Source organism: Callorhinus ursinus, unplaced genomic scaffold (genome assembly GCF_003265705.2).
Source record: "Callorhinus ursinus isolate GAN/ISIS: 27379988/994484 unplaced genomic scaffold, GSC_fseal_2.0 scaffold4, whole genome shotgun sequence".
NCBI classification, from domain to species: Eukaryota; Metazoa; Chordata; class Mammalia; order Carnivora; family Otariidae; genus Callorhinus; species Callorhinus ursinus.
The window spans coordinates 117,321,698-117,346,656 of NW_027397066.1; the positions used below are offsets into that span (position 1 = coordinate 117,321,698).

A 24,959-nucleotide genomic window follows, 5' to 3' on the forward strand; every position below is an offset into this window, starting at 1 on the left:
AAAATCAGTATGAACGCAATAAAACAAATTCCCAAACCAAGCAATAAGCACTATTTGCTCTGCTCTATCCCAGATGGGTGTCAGGGGTTCTCCAAATTGCCCCTTTCTCATACACCTCAGACCAGAGACCACGGGTGGTGAGTGAAACGGTCCAAACATCCAGCATTTGGGCAGTTGGGATGGGGATGGAAACTGGGGGCGGGTGTCCTGCCTGTACTATGAACATTTTCTGGAAATGCTTTGTGCTATCAAAATCTCTGTCCTGGAATCATTTCATTAAGGACAGCAGTTATTGGGGTTGAATCTTTAAGGCTGTTCTTCAATTTCTTTCTTTCTTTTTTTTTCCTTCTAGCATCTGCCACTCTCAGAGTACTTCAGTTCAAAATTTAAGTCAAACTAAAAATTTTTGTAGGGGCTCCTGGGTGACTCAGTCGGTTAAGCATCTGCCTTTGCCTCAAGTCATGATCCCAGGGTCCTGGGATGGAGTCCTGCATCAGGTTCTCCACTCAGCAGGGAACCTGCTTCTGCCTCTCCCTCTGCTGCTCCCACTGCTTGTGCTCTCTCTGTGTGTCAAATAAATAAATAAAATCTTAAAAAAATAATAAACAAATTTTTGTAACAGACATGTAATGTCTTTTCTTATCTCTCCCTTCCGCCTGGCTTTACTGAAATATACTTGACATATTGCTTCTTCTTTTCTAAAAGGGGAGAATGAAACAGACACGTGAACAGTTCAGCTTTCATATTCTCCTTATATGTTGGTATGTGATGCAGTTCAGACTGAGGTAAATATGTCGTTTTGGTCCTCAAGGATAGATAATACAGCTAGGAGTATAAAGTATGATTTCCATAGTTTATTGCAAAATCAGAAGGAAGAAGAAACATCTCTTATTATTTCCCAAAATAAATAAAGTAAAACTCAACAGAATAATAAGAAGGATAGGGGAGTTTAATAGTTTCTCTAGGGGAGTTTAATCAGTTTCTCTAAGAAACTGATAGATCATTCAAGCAGGCAAATCTGTAAGAATTTAAAAAACTTGAATAAGTAAATTAAAAAGCCTGATGTAAGAGAATACTGCACCCAATAAATAGAATTTATTTTAAGAAGACATTTTTAAAGCACAAAACTAACATTTATAAAAAACAAATGAAAGCAACATATTTTAAAGGGAGTGTACAGAGACTATAGATTCTTTTCAAATTCACACGAAACACTAGAATTCATAACAATTCTCAAATTCACACAGATAAAATTCATTAACATCAACGTACTTAAATAAGAAATCAACAGTAAAAGGTGGCAAAAAACCAATATATTTGAAAAAAAGGAAAACACTCCCAAATACCCAGGAGCTAAAAAGGTAATAAGAGAAATTATAAATCTTTAGAACTGAATGACTACCAGAATACATAAATATCAAGAGGTTGGTAATCAACTCAAATGGCACTTAGGCGTAAGTTTATAGTTTTAAATGAATTTATTTAAAAGAGAAGAAGCTACTGTGGCACTGCCAGACCGAGGCTTGCTTATATTGTGCTTTCTATTACTTTAGATGTCCTACAAAATGGGTAAGAACATTTGCCAATTTACACAGAACCTGTCTGTGACAATGACAAGCTTCTAAACTTGTAGCTATTTATTGAGATTATGTGATAGCATCACTATCTAAGTCAACAAAATGCATTTCTTAATTTCAAAAACTTACCTGCCTTTACTATTTTTAAACTAAATTGTAATAGTAATGGTACAAACATCATAAACAAATATTCTAATTTTTCTTGACATAAGAGGTAGTTAATACTTTCAAGCCTAGTAGTTTGTTTATTGTTTTCTCCTCTTCTATACAATTTTGCATTTTCATTATTATCATTTCTGAAAGATGAGGTTCCAAGGTATTACAGAGTTTTTTCTTGTTATGCTTATCTTATTTTCTGAAATAAAAACAAGAAACCTGTAACATCTAGAAATAACATTAATTCACAAGGATATAATTATTTTCGTGAAAATTTTTGATAACGTTCTTTCCTTATTCTTTCCTTTGACCATGCTTTCCCCTTATAAATAGAGAAGATAATTTTACATTGGTGAAAGACACGATTCTTAAGATGTATTCGACAATATCAGTTTTAATACTGTCCTGGTGTTAAAATTATTGAAAGTAGATTTCCATCCCTGGGACACCTGGGAAGTCTATATTGTTGGATAATCATTTAAGCCAACAAACTGTTATAGATAAAGTACAGATATTTTTAAACATTCACTTTATTTTTATAATTTAAAATATAAATATTGAAAAGATTTAGGATAACAAAGTAAAGACAAAATAATCTTTTAACACTAATATATGAAAGAAAATCAGAGAGTAATATAAAATTAGAATTGGAGAAATTTTGCTGTGAATATACTATGAGTACTACATTTCATATGAAATTAGTTTTGAATTTCTTGCTAGTCAAAGGGAACAAAAATATCCATAATGGGCAAAAGGGATCATGACAATTCTTTGGGAAAGAATATCTTTTTTCTAGCTCCAAATTCTAAGAGAAAGTTGTCACGTGTATCTTTACATAGAAAAGAAACATAAAACTTGAAATAACGGTTTTGAAGGAAATGCAAATATGCCATATATCATTCTTTAATAAAAGTCAAAAGCATAAACTCAAATAATCCAGTTAAAGCATTTTGATGGGAAATATCCATCTACTTCTTTCCTTCCATCACCTCCAATTAGGCATCTCCAGATTTAGCAACAGCAATAAAACAAATGGCTCATACATACATACCAAAAAAAAAAAGTTATTTTTTAACTAAATTCGAGGTTAAGTGGGATATCCCGTATTTTATCTGGTAACCCTACTTCCAACACCTCGAAACACCCCAGTATGCTGCAGTAAAACAAAAATAACTTTTCATGTAGGATGAAGCACTAGCAAATTATAGAAACACACTATTCGCTTGCTTATCAACAGAAAATCTTTATCTTTTTTTAAAGATTTATTTATTTGAGAGAGAGAGCACGGTGGGGGGAAGGAGGATAGAGGAAGAGGAGAGAGGGAATCCCAAACAGACTCGGCGCTGAGTGTGGAGCCCGACGGGGGGGGGGGGGGCCTCGATCCCACAACCCTGAGATGACGACCTGAGCCAAAACCAAGAGTCAGACGCTTAACTGTGCCACCCAGGTGCCCCAAAACTTTAATTACTTTGAGTTTTCAGAAATTATTCATACAGAAATATTTTAGTTGTTTCTAAAAGAAATTTCTTTTATTTTTATTACAGATTTAGGGCATGAAATGATAAAGAACATTTAACCTGATGACACAGGCAAAATTTTTAAACTTAAAACCTAGAAAATTTATCACTAAGACAAGTTTTTTATTTATTAATTATTATTTTTAACTACAAGTTAGATGAATAGAAATAAACCAAACTATTTTTTCTCCTTAATGAGCTATAGAAAATTTATCTTGCATTTTAAAAAGTTTTATGAGGGGTGCCTGGATGGCTCAGATGTTTGGGTGTCTGCCTTCAGCTTGGGTCATGATCCTGGGGCCCTGGGATGAGCCCCACATTGGGCTCCTGGCTCGGCAGGGAGCCTGCTTCTCCCTCTCCCTCTGCTCATGCTCTCTCGCTGTGTGTCTCTGGGTCTCAAATGAATAAGTAAAATCTTCAAAAAGAATTTAAAAAAATAAAAAAATAAAAAGTTTTATGAGGAGTGTAATATATAATTTAACTGATTAAAGAACAAATTTTACATAAAATTTTTTTAAAGACTTAAAGAAATGAATATTAAGGAAAGCGTAGCAACACAAGTGTTGCTATGTTGGACCTGGTTAAAGAAAAGAGAGTGACATTTATCTCGCTGAAATCATGAATTTAAATTTTATTTTACTTAATAAAATTAAAATTTGAGGGGCACCTGGGTGGCTCAGTCGGTTAAGCGTCTGCCTTTGGCTCAGGTCATGATCCCAGCATCCTGGGATCGAGCCTCAGCCCAGAGGCCCACGTCTGGCTCCCTGCTCCACGGGGAGTCTGCTTCTCCCTCTGCTCCTTCCTTTGCTCATGCTCTCTCTAGCTCTCTCTCATGTGCTCTCTCTCTCAAATAAATAAAATCTTTAAAAAAAAAAAGTAAATGAAAGCTATGACATATAGGAGATCAATTCAGTAAGTTTAATATTTGATTATTCTTTCAGAAAAGAGAACTTAGAAAAGAAAGGGGCAAAATAATTAAAGTCGTAATATGCTATCAACTGAGTATTTGTGTCCCCTTCCTCAAATTCATATGCTGAAGCCTAAGTCTTCAGTGTATTTGGAAATGGGGATTTGGGGAGATAATTAGGTCCAGAGGGTTCATGAATGAGTTTAGTGCCTTTATAAGGGGATAAAGAGACTAGAGCTTTCTCTACTCTTGGCCATGTGAGGATATAGTTAGAAGACACTGTCTACAAACCAGTAAGTGGGCTCTCACCAAAAGCCCCCATGTGGGAACCCTGATCTTGGACTTTCCAACCTCTGAAACTGTGAGAAATAAATTTCTGTTGTCTAAGCCACCCAGTCTGTGGTATTTTTGTCTTAGCAGCCGAAACTAAGACATAACAAAAATGAATAAGTATCTGAGCTAAATACTCATCTGTACTGCAGGAAAAATAATGTGGATAAATAAAAATGAGTAGCATAAGCATATTATTTAGCAATATAAAGAAAACTACCAGAGGCATTTAAACCAGAAATGATGAAATGTCATTGCCTCTGGTGAGTGAGATAGGGCTGGGGAAGTGCAGGGGGTTGTTGCCTTTTATTATAAGCTCCTCTTTTTATTAATTTTTAGCCAGATATGTGCATATTGCTTGAAAAATATAAACAAAGCTAAAAATTTTATACAATTAAATTTTATTCCATTTTGAAATACAGCCTTTGGGAAGTGAAAGGGGTAATCCATTCTGCAACTCTTTCCTCAGTTTGGAAACATCTAATTTTAAATATGTAAAAGCCTTAGCAAATGGACAGCTCATTATTTCCCTGAAATTGTTTTTGATAGTGAAATGTGGTTGCAGTGGAGGATGCTGAAGGCATTTCTAATTCCTAACGTGGGAGGGAAACTATGAGGTGGTGGTAGTCTTCTTGTTCTTGAAGGAAAGAAGGGAGACATTCTGAAAGGAGCTACTAAAAGAGAAAGACAGGTGACTGAGAGTATAACAAATACAGGTTCCTGGGAAATTTGCCAGCTGAGGTATCTTCTTCAAACTTTTGCTGATCTCAGTCCCATTAAAAAAAGAAAAACACCTTTTAATGTGACGCAGGTCTAATCGAAATGCATAGAATGCAGGGTTATCTTCATGGAAATGCACCCACATTTCCATGAAGTGGTCTTTGTATAAATAATGCATACTTTTAATAATATATTATAGGCCTCTTTTGCTGTTGAAGTGTCAAAAGGTAATTCTGCATGAACACACTTCCATCCATATACACCATGCAGATGGAATGTTAAATGGAAAGCAGATGAGACTGGACTAGAAGGGGAGGAATTCAAATTCCAAAACACAAAGGAGCCAGCTACTAAAAAGGTGGGCACGGCTCTAAGGATGACCCAAGCTCAGAGGTGGTGGATATAGGGCAACAAGTAGGGACACTGGAATTAGCTGCAGAGTCACAGTTGGGATATGCATGCTTATGCCCAGCAGCAGACATCAAATGACCTTTGTCGAGCAGGGGCATAGAGTATGGGTGTTCGTGGAGAAGAAAACAATACCCAAAAAGAATGGGGTCTTCCCTACTCAGAAGAAAAGCCTCTGTACAGAGTGAGCCATAGACTGCCCATTCCTCCCATAAATACTGGAGGAAGGCTACAGAAAACAGACTCAACATTCACAGACAAAACAATGGAGAGTCCCAATGAGTAAGAAATAAAATTTCAGTTTGGGGGGGGGCGTGAAGCAAAAGCAGCAGCAGATCCTGAGAAACTGAGGCCAGTCAAGGAAACAGATGACACTTGGGGTATTCTGAATAAAGAAATCAGCTTCATGAAGCTAGAGTAAACTAGAGGTGAGCTCAACTGTTGGAAGGATTAGGGGAGCAAAGGTTAAGAAGCCACTTCTGGAAACCTGGAAATCCTCAGCAGAACAGTGGGCCATTTTCAGAACCCTGGAAGCCAGGAGAAGCCACCCGTGGTCTCAGCTGGCGGGGCAGCAAGTGTGAACTCAACTTCCTGTCCAGGCGTCTGCTGCCCTCTTGGCCGCCATCTTCCAGGTCTACTAGGAGTACCTCTCACAGACAGAATCTAACACGGCACTCTGTGAGGGAAAGACATTCTGTGAGGTGTACGCCCCCAATTCTCCCCTGAGAAGCAGAGTGGAGAGGAGGATGGCAAGGATGCAGAATTAACGACAGACACTAAGTATAGGAAGCGTTAAAATAATGAATTACAGGGGCGCTGGGTGGCTCAGTTGGTTGGGCATCTGCCTTCAGCTCAGGTCATGATCCCAGGGTCCTGGGATCGAGTCCCACATCGGGCTCCCTGCTCGGCGGGGGGCCTGCTTCTCCCTCTGCTGACCGCTCTGCCTACTTGTACTCTCTCTCTCTATATCTTTCTGTCAAAGAAATAAAATCTTAAAAAAAAAATAATGAATTACACATTACATAATATACTACTGTTTAAGTGTAATTAATTTTCTCTGAATGATAGGAAGGATATTGTCATATAAAAAGAATCAGCTGAAAGTCCTGGAAATTAAGATTTTCTTTTTGGAAGTTCAAAAACAAATGAGCCAAAAAGTTAAAGTTCGAGAATGAACTAGCAGGATGCCTCGTAAAGATGGCGAATCGGACACAAGTATTAACTTTCACTCTTTCTAGAAGTCACACTTAACCATAAGGGCCAGCTGAAGATACATGATCTTACAAACAATGCGAAAGCATACAATGGTAACCAAATGGAGGTGTGAGAGAGCTGTGTCGCAAGCTGCCAGTGGGAAGCAGAGAAGCACAATCTGCAGGGCAGAAATCCCCACTACTGCTAGAAACAGAGGTGAAGATGGGGCAAAAGATGGCTTGCAAGTCTCAGCAGTGAATAAAGCTCTAAATATCTTCTCCCACCCCACAGAGCCATAATCGCCCCACAGGCGATTATCTTTTCCTCACTCTTGAAGGATAATTCTCTGAAAAGGCAAACATAAGGTGTGTATCTAGACTCAAACCAGGGTAAGGATAATAATGATAAACAAGACAAACAGGGGCACCTGGGTGGCTCAATCCGTTAAGTGTCCGACTCTTGATTTTGGCTCAGGTCATAATCTCAGGGTCGTGGTCTCAGGGTCGTGAGATCTAGCCCCCTGTCAGGCTCCACACTTGACGGGGAGTCTGCTTGAAATTCTCTCACTCCCTCTGCCCCTCCCCGTCCCATAAATCAATCAATCAATCAATCTTAAAAAAAGAGAGAAAACAGAACAAATAAGTAAATACTGACAAAATGAACACTGAAAGCCCCAGCTATCTTTGCCCACTTGGCTCCCAGATTCTCTAGCAATTTGATTAGCCCATGCAGCAAGACTGGGAGGCACTAAGGTGATTTCCTGGGAAAGAGCCTAGCCACTCCTCTGTCAGTGAAACTGATGGGTTCAGCCATGTGCTCAGAGCCTCCAACCAGCTTTCTCCACTTGAACATACAATCTATGACCACTACATACATGAGGAAACCCTTCAACAACTTGAAGAACAGAGAACAACAACAACAACAAAAAACAACCTGGAGGAAATAGAAACAATGCAGGAGGAAGAATTTTTTTTTTAAATCTTAAAAAAAAAACTATTAAAATCCTCAGAGGGATAAGTGGAACTATTTCAATCATAAAATAAGAACCAAGTGTTATAAAAGGGGACAATGGCATTAGGAGAACAAAAGGAGTTCTTAGACATTAAAGCTATAACAGCAAAAACAAAAACCAACCAATCAATGAAAACTCCCCCCAAAAAACAAAAAAAGCACTAATAAAAAGGATATAAGATGAAATTCAGAAAAACTTTCAGAAAGTGAAACAAATAGAAAGAAAACAGGAAGGGGAAAGTAGGAGAGAGAGAGAGAACATCAATCCAAGGAATCTAACATTTGAAATAAGGTTCCTTAAAAAGAATATAGAAAATAGAGGAGAAAATTTATCAACAAAATAATTTGTGAATATTTTCCAGAATCCAAATATGAGTTTTCAGATTAAAAAGCCCTACCAAATATCAAGCACAATCAATAAAAATAGACCCATACCATCATCATGAAATTGTAGAACCCTAAATACAAGAAAAATGTTAAAGGTTTACAGATGGGAAAATTGTTCATATACCAAGAAACGGGAATTAGAATGGCTTTAACTACTTTTCATTGGTTACACTCTTGAATGCCTTCAAAAATCAGAATTCAGAATTCTTTGCCTAGCCAACCTAACAATTAAGTTTGACAGACGGCATTAATTTTAAGATGTTTCAGTTCTCCAAGAATTCACCTCCTACACAATCTTCCTCAAGAAATTACGGGGGGGAGGTGTGCTTTACTAACAAACACGTGGACCAAGTATGATGCATATTTGGGATATAGAAAACAAGAACATCAACCCCCTGGTTCCTAAAATATCAGCTAGAACTGGTCAGAAGGCTGCAGGAAAGATATTTTTCAAGATTAAGAAGCAGTAGAAATGCAGAAAAGCATTTGACAATATTCTACATTCAACCATGATTTTAAAAATGTTTGAATATACTAAGAACAGATTTAGATAATTCACAGGGAATCTAAGGGCGAATTAGTGATAAGTACATTGAAATAAAGCCAATTTAAAACTCCAAAAAAAGTTGTATGATAAAGGACAAATAGAGCATATTACATAGTTTAAGTGTAAATAGCATTTATATTGTCATTATAAAATCATTGAATACTGAGCTAACCAATGACATAACTATACAGACAGGGTGGAGGTTTGGGTGGAGTGAATTCTATCAAAGTTAAAATCTTTCATTCATTAAAAGAAAATGAAATTAAGAAAATGAAAGAACAAGCCATAAGTTGAACCTTGTGGTCAGCTTATATATGGAATTATAACAATTCAAAAATAAACAGGCGAACAACCCAATTTTTTAAATGGGCAAATACTTAACAAGACATTTCACAAAATATATACATATATTTTATTAAAATCCACATTTCATAAAAATGTGTGTGTATATCTGTATACACACACACATACACACACAATTAGCACATGAAAAGATGCTCAACATCATTGGTCATTAAAGAAATACAAATTAAAATCATAATGAGATATCAGGATCTGCCTTTTCTAGCATTCCATATAAATTGAATCATATAGTATAGTCTTTTGCATCTGGCTTTTTTCATTTAGCATAATGTAATTTTAGAGATTCATCCATCTTGTTGCATCCATTGATAAGAATGAGGCTTCAGGGGCACCTGGGTGGCTCATTCAGTTAAGTGTCTGCCTTTGGCTCAGGTCATGATCCCAGGGTCCTGGGATGAACCCTGCATTGTACTCCCTGCTCAGCAGGGAGCCTGCTTCTCCCTCTCCCCTTCCCCCTCCTCTTCCCTTTGCTCATGCTCTCTCTCTCAAATACATAAATAAAATCTTAAAAAAAAATGAGGCTTCAAACTCGGATCTATTGTCTCCAAATTCGTTGTATGTCTACAGTATATGATAAAAAAGGAAAAGAAAATACCTATTCATTCTTCTAAAACAAAATATTAGAGAGTATATCAGAAAGTTATCTGTATAAGATTTTAAAATACACAAAATAAATAAAGCTAACAAATATCTGATAATTTTCTATATATCAATTTTATACTTACCACTATATTATCAAAGGCTTAAATTTTTTTATATGATATAGTCCTTTTATCCACTATGAAGAAAGTTGAGAACTAAGACTAATCCTTATTATGACGTTTTTTCCAAAGAATGATGCTGATCATTTTTAAAGAAGGTATTTGAATTATGAAACTCCTAATAATAAATATCCTGTTAGAAAATTTTAAAATAATTAATTATAACAATATAAATTTTAAAAATATACAATCACATTTGACATACCATTAAATTGTTATTTATTTCTATTTTACATGGGGTGAGGCATAAAAAAGGACAAAAGCTAGATTATAATATCAAAATATGAGTGATTAGATAAATATTCTATTCTGTTGTGAATTTACAAAGGTAAGGTTAAAATAGCTTATCCAGCAAAAAATATGATGGAAGAAAAGAGTCCCATTATAATAGCACCAACAAATAGAATGGCATAGACCCAATTTCTTTCTGCATCACCTGCAGCTATGTTTTATGTATTTCACGGTGTTATTTGTTGCATGAAGATTTATAATAGTTAAATTTTCATTATTTCCGGCACTTGTTTGCTTTGTTTAATGAACACTTTTAATCTAGAATTTCACTTTGCCTAACTGCTAATAGCTAACATTCACTGAATTCACACTATGTTTCAGACAGTGCTCCAAAGAGTGCAGTGCAATAAATACACAGAGATAAGAAGTAGAAAAGGTGGAAAGAGGGCAGTTCATAAAAAAATGAACGAAGTGATGGGGGTATGTGTATGTGCATTTCTCTCATTTCAACTGACAAAGGATTAAAGCAATCATTTGCTTTGTTGTGTGAAGAAACTAAGAAAGGAGAGATTTCAAAGGCAGAAAACACCTTAAGGATCAACTAATTTAAGCTTCTCGTACAGATGAAAAAAGCACAGAGGAGTGTTAGGGCTTGCCCAATATCACGTACACAGGTCACCATAACTAAAAACTAGTTGTTTTGACTCTGAAGTCTTTGCTTCTACTCTACCAAGATGCTAAGTCAATGACAAATAACATTGCTTCCAAAAAATGATGGAACATTAAAGACTGATTAAAAATCAAACAAGACTGAATTTTTGTTGATATGGTAAACAGTAATCTGAAATAAGAATGTTGATACATTTAAATTCAATAATAGGAGCATTTTATTTAGAAATATTCTTCTATAACTTTAAATATTAGACTAAAAGAGTGAATTTTATTATGATTTTTAAAACACATTTGTAGTCATTACTTGAACCGCACAGCTGGTAACAGTAAGGCAAAGAACATACACTGGATTTTTCTTACCATGACAGATAAACTGGGTCTTGAAAAAATGATTGCTCTTCACAACATATAGTTGTCATAAGATAATTATGTTTGAACGACCATATTTTATTCTCATGTTTTCATCACTCCTTTTCTAAACAATATTTTATAAGTTAATGAGACATTGTATATTACTCAAGATACATTTCAAAATCTTACTTTGGAGTATTGTTCTATTCCAGGGAATGATGACTGTATACCCACATGCTGGAAAAGAGAAGGTTTATATCGAATACGAATTTGCTTATTTCGTTCTGCGCATTTTTCCTAGGGAAAAATAAGAGAAACAACACTCTTCTGTAACAACCCAAACACTCCTTTTTATTACATTTATGGATGGCAGAATTTTGTATAATATTAGTTTTTGCCAGAGATTTATTTTAATCTTTAAAAATTAAATAAAACTTTGTTTCTTAGCTTTTTCTTCATAAGAATAATAAAACACAGGTTGAGATACAAAAAGGTTTTAGTTAAAGCATGTTATTTTCCTGAACTCTGTGTTAGAAAATCAGGCTACTGTTGTACCAACTATAATTTTCTGCTCCCTTCCTTTTATTTCAATAACATAGATGAAATTTTTTCATATTTTTCTATCCATTTCTCTCAGAGTACATTATTCTTTCTCTTTCCATAGTCATTAATTCCTACAGAGTTACATCCTCCTTAATTTCTTCTTAAGTAAAAAAAAAACCATATAATTAAAACAAAAAAACAATATTATACTTTATGGAAAAAGATTTGGTTAATCTCATTAAAAATAAAAATAAGAAAGATGACCTGTGACACCATTCCTATTAGAAGCAAACATCTCAGGAAACAAACTAAGGGTTGCTGGAGTGGTGGGGGGTGGGAGAGATGGGGTGGCTGGGTGAGAGACATTGGGGAGGGTATGTGCTATGGTGAGTGCTGTAAATTGTGTAAGACTGTTGAATCACAGACCTGTACTTCTGAAACAAATAATACATTATATGTTAAAAAAAAAAAAAGAAGAAGATAGTAGGAAGGGAAAAATGAAGTGGGAGAAATCGGAGGGGGAGACGAACCATGAGAGACTATGGACTCTGAGAAACAAACTGAGGGTTCTAGAGGGGAGGGGATGGGGGGATGCGTTAGCCCAGTGATGGGTATTAAAGAGGGCACGTACTGCATGGAGCACTGGGTGTTATACAGAAACAATGAATCATGGAACACTACATCAAAAACTAATGATGTACTGTATGGTGATTAACATAATAAAAAAAGAAGAAAACATCTGAAATTATTATGATGAGAATTATTTTACATACTGTATACATAGAAAATTCATAAAAATGCCTCCCAAATTTATATACTCAATTTTTTTTAAAGATTTATTTATTTGAGAGAGAGAGAGAGTGAGAGTGTGTGTGCGCGCTTGCGTGAGCAAGCACCCAGAGGGGAGGGGCAGAGGGAGAGGAAGAGACAGAATCTCAAGCAGACTCTGCACTGAGCACAGAGCTAGATGTAGGGTTGGATCTCATGACCCTGAGATCATGACCGGAGCCCAAATCAAGAGTCAGATACTTAACTGACTGAGCCACCCAGATGTCTTTTTTTCCAGTATAGTTAACATAATTTTTATTCCAGTATAGTTAACATACAGAGTTGGATTAGTTTCAGGGGCACAATGTAGTGATTCAACAATTCTATACATTATTCAGTGCTCATCATGATAAGCGTGCCCTTAATTCCCCTCACCTATTTCACCCATCCCCCCACTACCTCCCTTTGGTAACCTCCAGTTTGTTTTCTATAGTTAAATCTATTTCTTGGGGCGCCTGGGTGGCTCAGTCAGTTAAGTGTCTCTTGATTTCAGCTCAGGTCATGATCTCAAGGTTGTGAGGTCGGGCTCCATGCTGGACATGGAGGCTGCTTAAGATTCTCTCTCTCCGACTATGGACTCTGAGAAACAAACTGAGGGTTCTAGAGGGGAAGGGGTGGGGGGATAGGTTAGCCTGGTGATGGGTATTAAGGAGGGTACATATTGCATGGAACACTGGGTGTTATACGCAAACAACGAGTCATGGAACACTACATCAAAAACTAATGATGTAATGTATGGTGACTAACATAATAAAATAAAATTAATAAAAGTAAATAAATAAGGGTTAAATACAAAAAAAAAAGAAAGATTCTCTCTCTCCTTTTCCCTCTGACCCTCCCCGCAAAGAGTCTATTTCTTGGTTTGTCTCTTTTTTTCCTTTGCTCATTTGTTTTGTTTCTTAAATTGCACATGAATGAAATCATGTGGTGTTTGTCTTTCTCTGATTTTTTTTCACTTAGCATTATACTCTCTAGTTCCAGCCATGTTGTTGCAAATGTTAAGATTTCATTCTTTTTATGGCTGAATAATATTCCATTGTGTATATATATCACATCTTCCCTATCCATTCATCTATTGATGGACTCTTGGACTGCTTCCATAATTTGGTTATTGTAAATAATGCTACAAAAACATAGGGGTGCATATATATTTTCCAATTAGTGTTTTGTTTTTTCTGGGTAAATATCCAGTGTGGAATTACTGGATCATATGGTAATTATATTTTTAATTTTTTGAGGAACCTCCATACTGTTTTCCATAGTGGATGCACCAATTTACATTCCCACCAAGAGCACACAAGGGTTCTTTTTTCTCTACATCCTTGCCAACACTTGTTATTTCTTGTGTTTTTTATTTTGGCCATTCTGACCAGTGTGAAGTGCTATTTCATTATGGTTTGATTTGCATTTCCCTGATGATGACTCATGTTGAACATCTTTTCATGTTATCTGTTGGCCATCTGTATTGCTATTTATTTATTTATTTGAGAGAGATTGAGAGCTCACACACAGAGGGAGAGGGAGAAGCAGACTCCCTGCTGAGAAGAGAGCCTGACATGGGGCTTGATCCAGGACCTGAGTTGAAGGCAGACACTTAACTGAGCCACCCAGTCGCCTCTATCTGTATGGCTTCTTTGGAAAAAGGTCTGTTCAGGTTATCTGCCCATTTTTAATTAGTTTGGGGTTTTTTTGGTGTTGAATTGTATAAATTCTTTATATATTTAGGATATTAACCTTTTCAGATATATATTATTTGTAAATATCTTCTCCCATTCAGTAGGTTGCCTTGTTTTATTTTTTAAATAGCAGACTTACTTAAATGCATTTCTACTCAGTACTAACATGTAGGAAAATATTAGATTAAATGACTGTTTTTAAAACTGTAAACTAAATAAATAATCCTGAGTTAATTTAATTTAAACTAAAGTCAGATAAAATTAGTTGAGGAGTTAAACTTTAGGAAATATTCTAATATTTGCTAAACTATTAATAGAAGTACCACTGAGATGGTATTATCAAATGCTGGCTTCCCAAAATTACCCCCCAAATAACCTGTTGATAAAGAAAAACTGAGTTCATTGCTTATTACAGTAAGGAAGAAACTACATTTGTAGTGTCTATTCAAGTCTTGTGCCCATTTTTTAATTGGGTTGTTTTCCTGTTGTTAAGTTTTGAGAATTTTATACATATTCTGAATACAAATCCTTGTTGTATATGGAGTTTACAAATATTTCTTCCTAGTCTATTGTGTCTTACCCTCTAACAGTAAAATTTACAGTACAAAAGATTTTAATTTGAATGAAATCCAATTTAGCAATGGAAAAAAACTGGATCATGGTTTTAGTGTCATGTCTAAGAATTCTTCTCCTGGCCCTGGATCCTAAAGGTATTTTTCTATACTTTCTTCTAAAAGTTTTATAGTTTATGTTTCATATCTAGATAAATGATGTATTTTGAAGTAATGATTTTATCAAGTGTGATGTTTAGGTTGAGATCATATACACATACATACACACACACACACAGACACACACCTTCAATTAATCCAATACACATTTGTTGAGAAGACTATTCTTTCTCCATTGAATTGTATATGCTCCTTTGTCAAATATCAATTGGCCATATTTTGTGGACCTATTTCTGCATTATCTGTTTAGTTCCATGGATCTATTTGTTTAGCTCTTTACCTATAAATGTTTGTCTTGCTTACTGTAGCTTTATCATAAGATTTGAAATTGCATAGTATAATGCCTCTAACTTTATTCTTCTTTTTCAAAATCATTTTAGCTAAACTAGTTCCTTTGCCTTTTCTTAAAAATTTTAGAATTAGCTTGTCTATATCTACCATAGAAAATCCTGCTGGGATTTTGATTGGCATTATGTTAAATACATAGATCAATTTAGGAAGCATTTGCATATTTACTATGTTGAGCTTTCTAATCCATGATCAAGGTATGTCTCTTCCTTTCATCAGCATTTTTAAGTTTTCAGCATATAGATAACTTACATATTTTGTTAGACTTACACACACACACACATATACATACATATCATGATATTTTCTCTTTCATTTTAATATTGATAATTTATTTTTTGTGTCTTCTTTGTTGGTCTTATCAGAAATTTATCAGTTTTCTTGCTCTTTTCAAAGAACCAGATTTTGGTTTCATTAGTTTTCTCTACTGCTTTTATGTTTTCAGTTTTGTTTCTTTCTGCCCTTAGAGGTATTATTCTCTTTCTTCTGCTTGATTTGGGTTTATTTTGCTCTTCTTTTTCTAGTGACTTAAGGTGAAGCTGAGATTATTAATGGGAGATCTTTCTTGTCTTCTAAGATAATGATTTCTTCTAGGACAAATTTCTCCATAAGCAGTGCTTTAGCTGCCTCCCACAAATTTTGTTAGGTTGTATTTTCATTTCATTCAATTCAAAGTATTTTCTAATTTCCTTTAGAGACTTCCTCTTTCACTCATGGTTTATTCAGGAGTGTATTGTTTAAATTCCAAGTGCTTGTAGATTTTTCAGTTATCTTTCTGTTATTAATTTCTAATTTTATTCCATTGTTGCCAAATTTTAGTTTCATTTTTTGTGATTACATCTTAAATTTGTTAAGCTTTGCTTTATGATATAAGACATGTCTATTTTGGTGAGTGTTCTATACATATTTTAAAAGAATGTGTTTTCTAGTGCTGTTGGACATAGTGTTTTTAAAATATCAGTTAAGGGGCTCAGTAGGTTAAGCATGGCTCAGCAGGTTAAGCATCTACCTTTAGCTCGGGTCATGATCCCAAGATCCTGGGATCGAGGCTGCTGACTGGGGAGCCTTCTTCCCTCTCTCTCACTGCCTGCTGCTCCCCTTGCTTGGGCATGCACATTCTCTCTGTCAAATAAATAAATGAAATCTTTAAAATAAAATAAAATACCAATTAAATCTAGATGGTAGATGGTGTTGTTCAATTCTTTTATCACTTTGCTGGTTTTCGACCCACCAGCTCTGTTGCTTACTGAGAGGGGAGTGTTGAAGTCTCCAACTATAATTATAGACTAATCTATTTTTTCTTTTAGTTCTGTCATCTTTTGCTTAATGTATTTTAAGGCTCTGTCATTAGATGCATACACTTTTAGGATTGTCATATCTTCTTGGTGATTTGACCCTTTTACCTGTATATAAGTGTCTTTCTTGATCCCTGGTTAAATTTTTTGGCTTTTTTCACCAAAGTCTACTTTGATATTAATATAGCTACTACAGATTTCCTTTGATTAGTGTCTGCAGGTATTTCTTTTCTCTACCTTTTACTTTTTTTTTATTTTTTTATTGTTATGTTAATCACCATATATTACATAATTTGTTTTGGTGTAGTGTTCCATGATTCATTGTTTGTTCATTACAGCAGTGCTCCATGCAGAACGTGCCCTCTTTAATACCCATCACCAGGCTAACCCATCCCCCTATCCTCCTCCCCTCTAGAAACCTGTTTGTTTTTCAGAGTCCATCATCTCTCCTGGTTCGTCTCCCCCTCTGACTTACTCCCTTTCATTCTTCCTCTCCTGTTCTCTTCTTTTTCTTTTTTTTTTTTAATATGTTGCATTACTTGTTTCAGAAGTACAGATCTGTGATTCAACAGTCTTACACAATTCACAGCGCTCACCGTAGCACATATCTTCCCCAATGTCTATCACCCAGCCACCGCATCCCTCCCACCCCCGACCACTCCAGCAACCCTCAGTTTGTTCCTGAGATTAAGAATTCCTCATATCAGTGAGGTCATATGATACATGTCTTTCTCTGATTGACTTATTTCACTCAGCATAACACCCTCCAGTTCCATCCACGTCGTTGCAAATGGCAAGATCTCATTCCTTTTGATGGCTGCATAATATTCCATTGTGTATATATACCACTTCTTCTTTATCCATTCATCTGTCGATGGACATCTTGGCTCTTTCCACAGTTTGGCTATTGTGGACATTGCTGCTATAAACATTGGGGTGCACGTACCCCTTCGGGTCCCTACATTTGTATCTTTGGGGTAAATACCCAGTAGTGCAATTGCTGGATCGAATGGTAGCTCTAATTTCAACTGTTTGAGGAACCTCCATACTGTTTTCCAGGATGGTTGCACCAGCTTGCATTCCCACCAACAGTGTAGGAGGGTTCCCCTTTCTCCACATCCCCGCCAACATCTGTCGTTTCCTGACTTGTTAATTTTAGCCATTCTGATGGGTGTGAGGTGGTATCTCATTGAGGTTTTGATTTGGATTTCCCTGATGCCGAGCGATGTTGAGCACTTTTTCATGCGTCTGTTGGCCATTTGGATGTCTTCTTTGGAAAAATGTCTGTCCATGTCTTCTGCCCATTTCTTGATTGGATTATTTGTTCTTTGGGTGTTGAGTTTGATAAGTTCTTTATAGATTTTGGATACTAGCCCTTTATCTGATATGTCATTTGCAAATATTTTCTCCCATTCTGTCGGTTGTCTTTTGGTTTTGTGGACTGTTTCTTTTGCTGTGCAAAAGCTTTTTATCTTGATGAAATCCCAATAATTCATTTTTGCCCTGGCTTCCTGTGCCTTTGGTGATGTTTCTAGGAAGAAGTTGCTGCAGCTGAGGTCGTTGCTACCTGTGTTCTCCTTTAGGATTTGGATGGACTCCTGTCTCACGTTTAGGTCTTTCAACCATTTGGAGTCTATTTCTGTGTGTGGTGTAAGGAAATGGTCCAGTTTCATTCTTCTGCATGTGGCTGTCCAATTTTCCCAACACCATTTGTTGAAGAGACTGTCTTTTTGCCATTGGACATTCTTTCCTGCTTTGTCAAAGATAAGTTGACCATAGAGTTGAGGGTCCATTTCTGGGCTCTCGATTCTGTTCCATTGATCTATGTGTCTGTTTTTGTGCCAGTACCATACTGTATTGATAATGACAGCTTTGTAATAGAGCTGGAAGTCCGGAATTGTGATGCCGCCAGCTTTGCTTTTCTTTTTCAATATTCCTCTGGCTATTCGGGGTCTCTTCTGGTTCCATACAAATTTTAGGATTATTTGTTCCATTTCTTTGAAAAAAGTGGATGGTATTTTGATGGGGATTGCATTGAATATGTAGATTGCTCTAGGTAGCATTGACATCTTCACAATGTTGGTTCTTCCAATCCATGAGCATGGAACGTTTTTCCATTTCTTTGTGTCTTCTTCAATTTCTTTCCTGAGTATTTTATAGTTTTCTGAGTACAGATCCTTTGCCTCTTTGGTTAAATTTATTCCTAGGTATCTTATGGTTTTGGGTGCAATTGTGAATGGGATCGACTCCTTGATTTGTCTCTCTTCTGTCTTGTTGGTGTATAGGAATGCCACTGATTTCTGTGCATTGATTTTATAGCCTGCTACTTGACTGAATTCCTGTATGAGTTCTAGCAGTTTTGGGGTAGAGTCTTTTGGGTTTTCCACATAATGTATCATATCATCTGCAAAGAGTGAGAGTTTGACTTCCTCTTTGCCGATTTGGATGCCTTTGATTTCTTTTTGTTGTCTGATTGCTGTGGCTAGGACTTCTAATACTATGTGGAATAGCAGTGGTGAGAGTGGACATCCCTGCCGCGTTCATGACCTTAGAGGAAAAGCTCTCAGCTTTTCCCCATTGAGAATGATATTGGCTGTAGGTTTTTCATAGATGGCTTTTATGATATTGAGGTATGTACCCTCTATCCCTATACTCTGAAGAGTTTTGATTAAGAAAGGATGCTGTACTTTGTCAAATGCTTTTTCTGCATCTATTGAGAGGATCATATGATTCTTGTTCTTTCTTTTGTTAATGTATTGTATTACGTTGATTGATTTGCGGATGTTGAACCAGCCTTGCAGCCCAGGGATAAATCCCACTTGGTCGTGGTGAATAATCCTTTTAATGTACTGTTGGATCCTATTGGCTAGTATTTTGGTGAGAATTTTTTTTTTTTTTTGGGTGCAGTGTTCCATGATTCATTGTTTGTTCATAACACCCAGTGCTCCATGCAGAACGTGCCCTCCTCAATACCCATCACCAGGCTAACCCATCCCCCTATCCCCTCCCCTCTAGAACCCTCAGTTTGTTTTTCAGAGTCCATCATCTCTCATGGTTCGTCTCCCCCTCTGACATACTCCCTTTTTCTTCCTCTCCTGTTATCTTCTTTTTCTTTTTTCTTAAAATATGTTGCGTTATTTGTTTCAGAAGTACAGATCTGTGATTCAACAGTCTTGCACAATTCACAGCGCTCACCGTAGCACATTTGGTGAGAATTTTTGCATCCATGTTCATCAAGGATATTGGTCTGTAATTCTCCTTTTTGATGGGGTCTTTGTCTGGTTTTGGGATCAAGGTAATGGTGGCCTCATAAAATGAATTTGGAAGTTTTCCTTCCATTTCTATTTTTTGGAACAGTTTCAGAAAAGGTATTAATTCTTCTTTAAATGTCTGATAGAATTCCCCTGGGAAGCCATCTGGCCCTGGGCTTTTGTTTGTTGGGAGATTTTTGATGACTGCTTCAATTTCCTTAGTGGTTATAGGTCTGTTCAGGTTTTCTATTTCTTCCTGGTTCAGTTTTGGTAGTTGATACATCTCTAGGAATGCACCCATTTCTTCCAGGTTATCTAATTTGCTGGCATAGAGTTACTCATAATATGTTCTTATAATTGTTTGTATTTCTTTGGTGTTAGTTGTGATCTCTCCTCTTCCATTCATGATTTTGTTGATTTGGGTCATTTCTCTTTTCTTTTTGGTAAGTCTGGCCAGCGGTTTATCAATCTTGTTAATTCTTTCAAAGAACCAGCTCCTAGTTTCGTTGATCTGTTCTACTGTTCTTTTGGTTTCTATTTCATTGATTTCTGCTCTGATCTTTATTATTTCTCTTCTCCTGCTGGGCTTAGGCTTTACTCGCTCTTCTTTCTCCAGCTCCTTTAGGTGTAGGGTTAGATTGTTTATTTAAGACCTTTCTTGTTTCTTGAGAAAGGCTTGTATTGCTATATACTTTCCTCTCAGGAGTGCCTTTGTTGTATCCCAAAGATTTTGGACAGTTGTGTTTTCATTTTCATTGGTTTCCATGAATTTTTAAAATTCTTCTTTAATTTCCTGGTTGACCCATTCATTCTTTAGTAGGACGCTCTTTAGCCTCCATGTATTTGAGTTCTTTCCGACTTTCCTCTTGTGATTGAGTTCTAGTTTCAAAGCATTGTGGTCTGAAAATATGCAGGGAATGATCCCAATCTTTTGGTACCGGTTGAGACCTGATTTGTGACCTAGGATGTGATCAATTCTGGAGAATGTTCCATGGGCACTAGAGAAGAATGTGTATTCCGTTGCTTTGGGATGGAATGTTCTGAATATGTCTGTGAAGTCCATTTGGTCCAGTGTGTCATTTAAAGTCTTTACTTCCTTGTTGATCTTTTGCTTAGATGATCTGTCCATTTCAGTCAGGGGAGTGTTAAAGTCCCCCACTATTATCAATGTGTTTCTTTGCTTTTGTTATTAATTGCCTTATATAATTGGCTGCTCCCATGTTCGGGGCATAGATATTTACAATTGTTAGATCTTCTTGTTGGATAGACCCTTTAAGTAGGATATAGTGTCCTTCCTCATCTCTTATTACAGTCTTTGTTTTAAAATCTAGTTTGTCTGATATAAGGATTGCCACCCCAGCTTTCTTTTGGTGTCCATTAGCATGGTAAATGGTTTTCCACCCCCTCACTTTCAATCTGGGGGTACCTTTGGGTCTAAAATGAGACTCTTGCAGACAGCATATGGATGGGTCTTGTTTTTTAATCCAATCTGATAGCCTGTGTCTTTTGATTGGGGCATTGAGCCCATTTACATTCAGGGTAACTATTGAAAGGTATGAATTTAGTGCCATTGTATTGCCTGTAAGGTGACTGTTACTGTATGTTGTCTGTGTTCCTTTCTGATCTTTGCTGCTTTTAGGCTCTCTCTTTGCTTAGAGGACCCCTTTCAATATTTCTTGGAGGGCTGGTTTCGTGTTTGCAAATTCCTTTAGTTTTTGTTTGTTCTGGAAGCTTTTTATCTCTCCTTCTATTTTCAATGACAACCTAGCTGGATATAGTATTCTTGGCTGCATATTTTTCTCGTTTAGTGCTCTGAAGATATCTTGCCAGGCCTTTCTGGCCTGCCAGGTCTCTGTGGATTGGTCTGTTGCCAATCTAATATTTTTACCATTGTAGGTTACATATCTCTTCTCCCGAGCTGCTTTCAGGATTTTCTCTTTGTCTCTGAGACTCGTAAGTTTTACTATTAGATGTCGGGGTGTTGACCTATTTTTATTGATTTTGAGAGGGGTTCTCTGTGCCTCCTGGATTTTGATGCCTGTTTCCTTCCTCACATTAGGGAAGTTCTCTGCTATTATTTGCTCCAATATACCTTCTGCCCTTCTCTCTCTTTCTTCTTCTTCTGGGATCCCAATTATTCTAATGTTGTTTCGTCTTATCGAATCACTTATCTCTCGAATTCTGCCCTCGTGATCCTGTAGTTGTTTCTCCCTCTTTTTCTCAGCCTCTTTACTTACCATCATTTGGTCTTCTATATCACTGATTCTCTCTTCTGCCTCATTTATCCTAGCAGTTAGTGCCCCCATTTTTGATTGCACCTCATCAATAGCCTTTTTGATTTCGACTTGGTTAGATTTTAGTTCTTTTATTTCTCCAGAAAGGGTTTCTCTAATAACTTCCACGCTTTTTTCAAGCCCAGCTAGTATCTTTAAAGTCATGATTCTGAACTCTAGGTCCGACATCGTACTAATGTCCGTATTGAGTAGGTCCCTGGCTGACGGTACTACCTCTTGTTCTTTTTGCTGAGGTGATTTTTTTCGTCTTGTCATTTTGTCCAGAGGAGAATAGATGAATGAGAGAACAGAATGCTAACAGGTTTACAACGTCCCCAGCAAATATACTGTATACAAATCAGAAAAGACCTGAAACCAGGGGAAAAGAAAGGGAAAGAAAGAAAAAAGAAAGAGAAAAAAAAAAGAAAAAAAAAGATAAAAACAAAAACAGAACAATACAAAAAAAGCAGAATATGATCAAATATCATCAGGCTAGTGCATAGATCAGTGCCACACATTAGATTTTGGGCATATTTTGGTCTGTTAGAAAAAAGTGCCTCCTAAAATTTTAAAGGAAGAAAGACATATATGTACAAAATAAGGGTTGATACAATGAAGGGATAGAAGATGACTGTAAAGATGAAAATTATAAAAGATTTTATAAAAGGACTTGATAAGATAAGAAGTTGTTTGAAAAAAGAAAGAAGATTTAAAAAAAAAAAGGGAGAGAATGTGATCAGGCAGGAGACTAGAACAGAACCATACACTAGTGATTTAGGGTATATTTTTATCTGTTAGAAGAAACTGTATCTCAAAATTTTAAAGAGAGAACAACTTATATATATATGCCAAAAATAAGGGTAACTACTATGAAGGGATAAAATATGACTCTAAAAATGAAAAATAAAAAATGTTTTTTTTTTTTAAAAGAGATTGATAAGATATTGGTTGGAAAAGGGAAAAAGAAAAAGAGGAAAAAAAACAGTTAACAAAAATTAACTTTGATGAACTAATGAATCATGGTAAAAAAAGCCATGAATTCTATGTGCAGTATTCCCCTAGCGCTGGAGTTCTCCCGTTCCTCCTTGATCGGTAAACTTGGTCTTGGCTTGCTGGCTGTTCGTGCTGATCTTCTGGGGGAGGGGCCTGTTGCTGTGGTTTCCAAATGTCTTTGCCAGAGGCTGAATTGCCCCGCCCTTGTCGGTCCGGGCTAAGCAAGCTGCTCGGGTTTGATCTCAGGAGCTTTTGTTCCCTGCAAGCTCTCCGCACAGCCCTGGAGGACCAGGGCAAAAATGGTGGCCTCCCAATCTCCACCCGGAGGAGCTGAGAACTCGGGGCCCCGCTCCTCAGTGCGCCCCCAGAGAAAAGCAGTCAATCACTCCCGCCTCCCTGGTCTCTGGCCGCACTCCGTGCTCACCCGGCCTGTGACCGAGCGTTTGTATCTCTGGCACCCGACCCCGTGTGGAGTCTCCAAACCCAGCAGATCCCTGCGGTGCGTTCCCGCGCCGCTCCTCCCCGGGAAGGAAGCGGAGTCTCCCCGGATCTGCCGCCTGTTGGGTCCCTGCTGCAGGAGCAGTGGCCCGACTGGGCCGCGGATCACAGTTTATGGCAACCCCGAGCTGAGAGCCCGCGCCTCGGCTCCGTCTCCGCAGCCGGCTTCCCCGCTCCGATACCTGGGAGCTCTGGCGCACTCAGGCTCCCCCGGTCTTTCTGTGACCCCAAGGGTCCTGAGACCCCACTGTCCCGCGAGGGTTCCACCCCCGCTTAGCCACTGGAGCAACGTCCCTCAGCGGAGCCAACTTCTAAAAGTTCCGATTTTGTGCTCCGCAGCTCTATCACTTGCCAGAAGCGGCCGGCGGAGGCCCCTCCCCCGCCGTCTATCCTCCCGAATATCGCCTCGGATTCACTTCTCCGCACGTCCTGCCTTCCAGTAAGTGGCTGCTTCTCTGTTCAGATGGATGTTGCTACTCTCCTCTTTGATCTCCTGTTGAGTTCGTAGGTGTTCAGAATGGTTTGATCCCTATTCAGCTGAATTCCTGAGACCAGACGAAATCTAGGTCTCCTACTCCTCCACCATCTTGCTCCGCCCCCTACCTTTTACTTTTTAAAAATATATTTTATTTGAGAGAGAGAATGAGCGAGAGCGCAAGCAGGAAGCCCAATGCAGGACTCGATCCCAGGACCCTGGGATCATGATCTGAGCCGAAGGCAGATGCTTAACCGACTGAGCCACCCAGGCGCCCTCTACCTTTTACTTTTATTTATGTATATCATTATATTTGAACTAAGTAGAGACAGCAAGTAATTGCATAGTGTTTTTTAATCCATTCTGATGAACTCTCTCTTAATTGGTATATTTTGGTTATTTATATTTGATGTAAATATTGACATATTTGGATTTACAACCAACATTTTATTATTTGTTTGGGGTTTTTTTGTCTCTTTTTTTCTACTTTTCACTAAATTTGTGGCCTCTCATTACTTCATTTAGTACGTATAAGTGTCAGTAAAAATTCTGGATACCAGAAGTTAAAAAATTAATGCACTCATCAGGTTTAGTTTGGTGAACAAATTTTAGGGAATTACATTAGACAGATAGTATTTTCCTAAAATATTTTGCATTTGAAAGTAAAGAAATACTTACGGGATTTTCTCCTGGGTTACACATCTTTACCTGAAAAATGTCCCTCAAGAGCAAGTCTATGGGTTTATCTTTATAGAACATTAAAAAAAAACGTACAAAGTCAGGTAAGTCCTGAGATTTAAACAGCTTTCCTATGGAGAAAAAGTAAACAAATCCAAACAACTCTTGAGTGTTTACAAATCCAAATAACAATATATCATAAAATAATGCTTATATATAGTCATTCATTCTATTAACA

General features: G+C 37.1%; 1 protein-coding gene across 4 annotated transcripts in view; it reads right to left on the minus strand.

Annotated features, from left to right (window-relative positions):
* Positions 1–866: 866 nt before the first annotated feature.
* The window catches only part of MGAT4D (MGAT4 family member D), a 58,539-nt gene continuing 34,446 nt past the window's right edge, over positions 867–24,959 (minus strand). For 2 of the 4 annotated variants that reach the window (XM_073891222.1, XM_073891223.1), the window contains exons 9-11: positions 24,722–24,852; positions 11,322–11,429; positions 3,501–3,665 (exon numbers count right to left, since the gene is read on the minus strand). In XM_073891222.1, the coding sequence (XP_073747323.1) occupies positions 3,537–3,665; positions 11,322–11,429; positions 24,722–24,852 (368 nt within the window). In that variant the 3' untranslated portion in view covers positions 3,501–3,536. Of the gene's footprint in view, positions 1,933–3,500; positions 3,666–9,842; positions 10,012–11,321; positions 11,430–24,721; positions 24,853–24,959 lie in introns of those variants that run through there. The other 2 variants (XM_025874001.2, XM_025874002.2) reach the window with 2 other exon arrangements.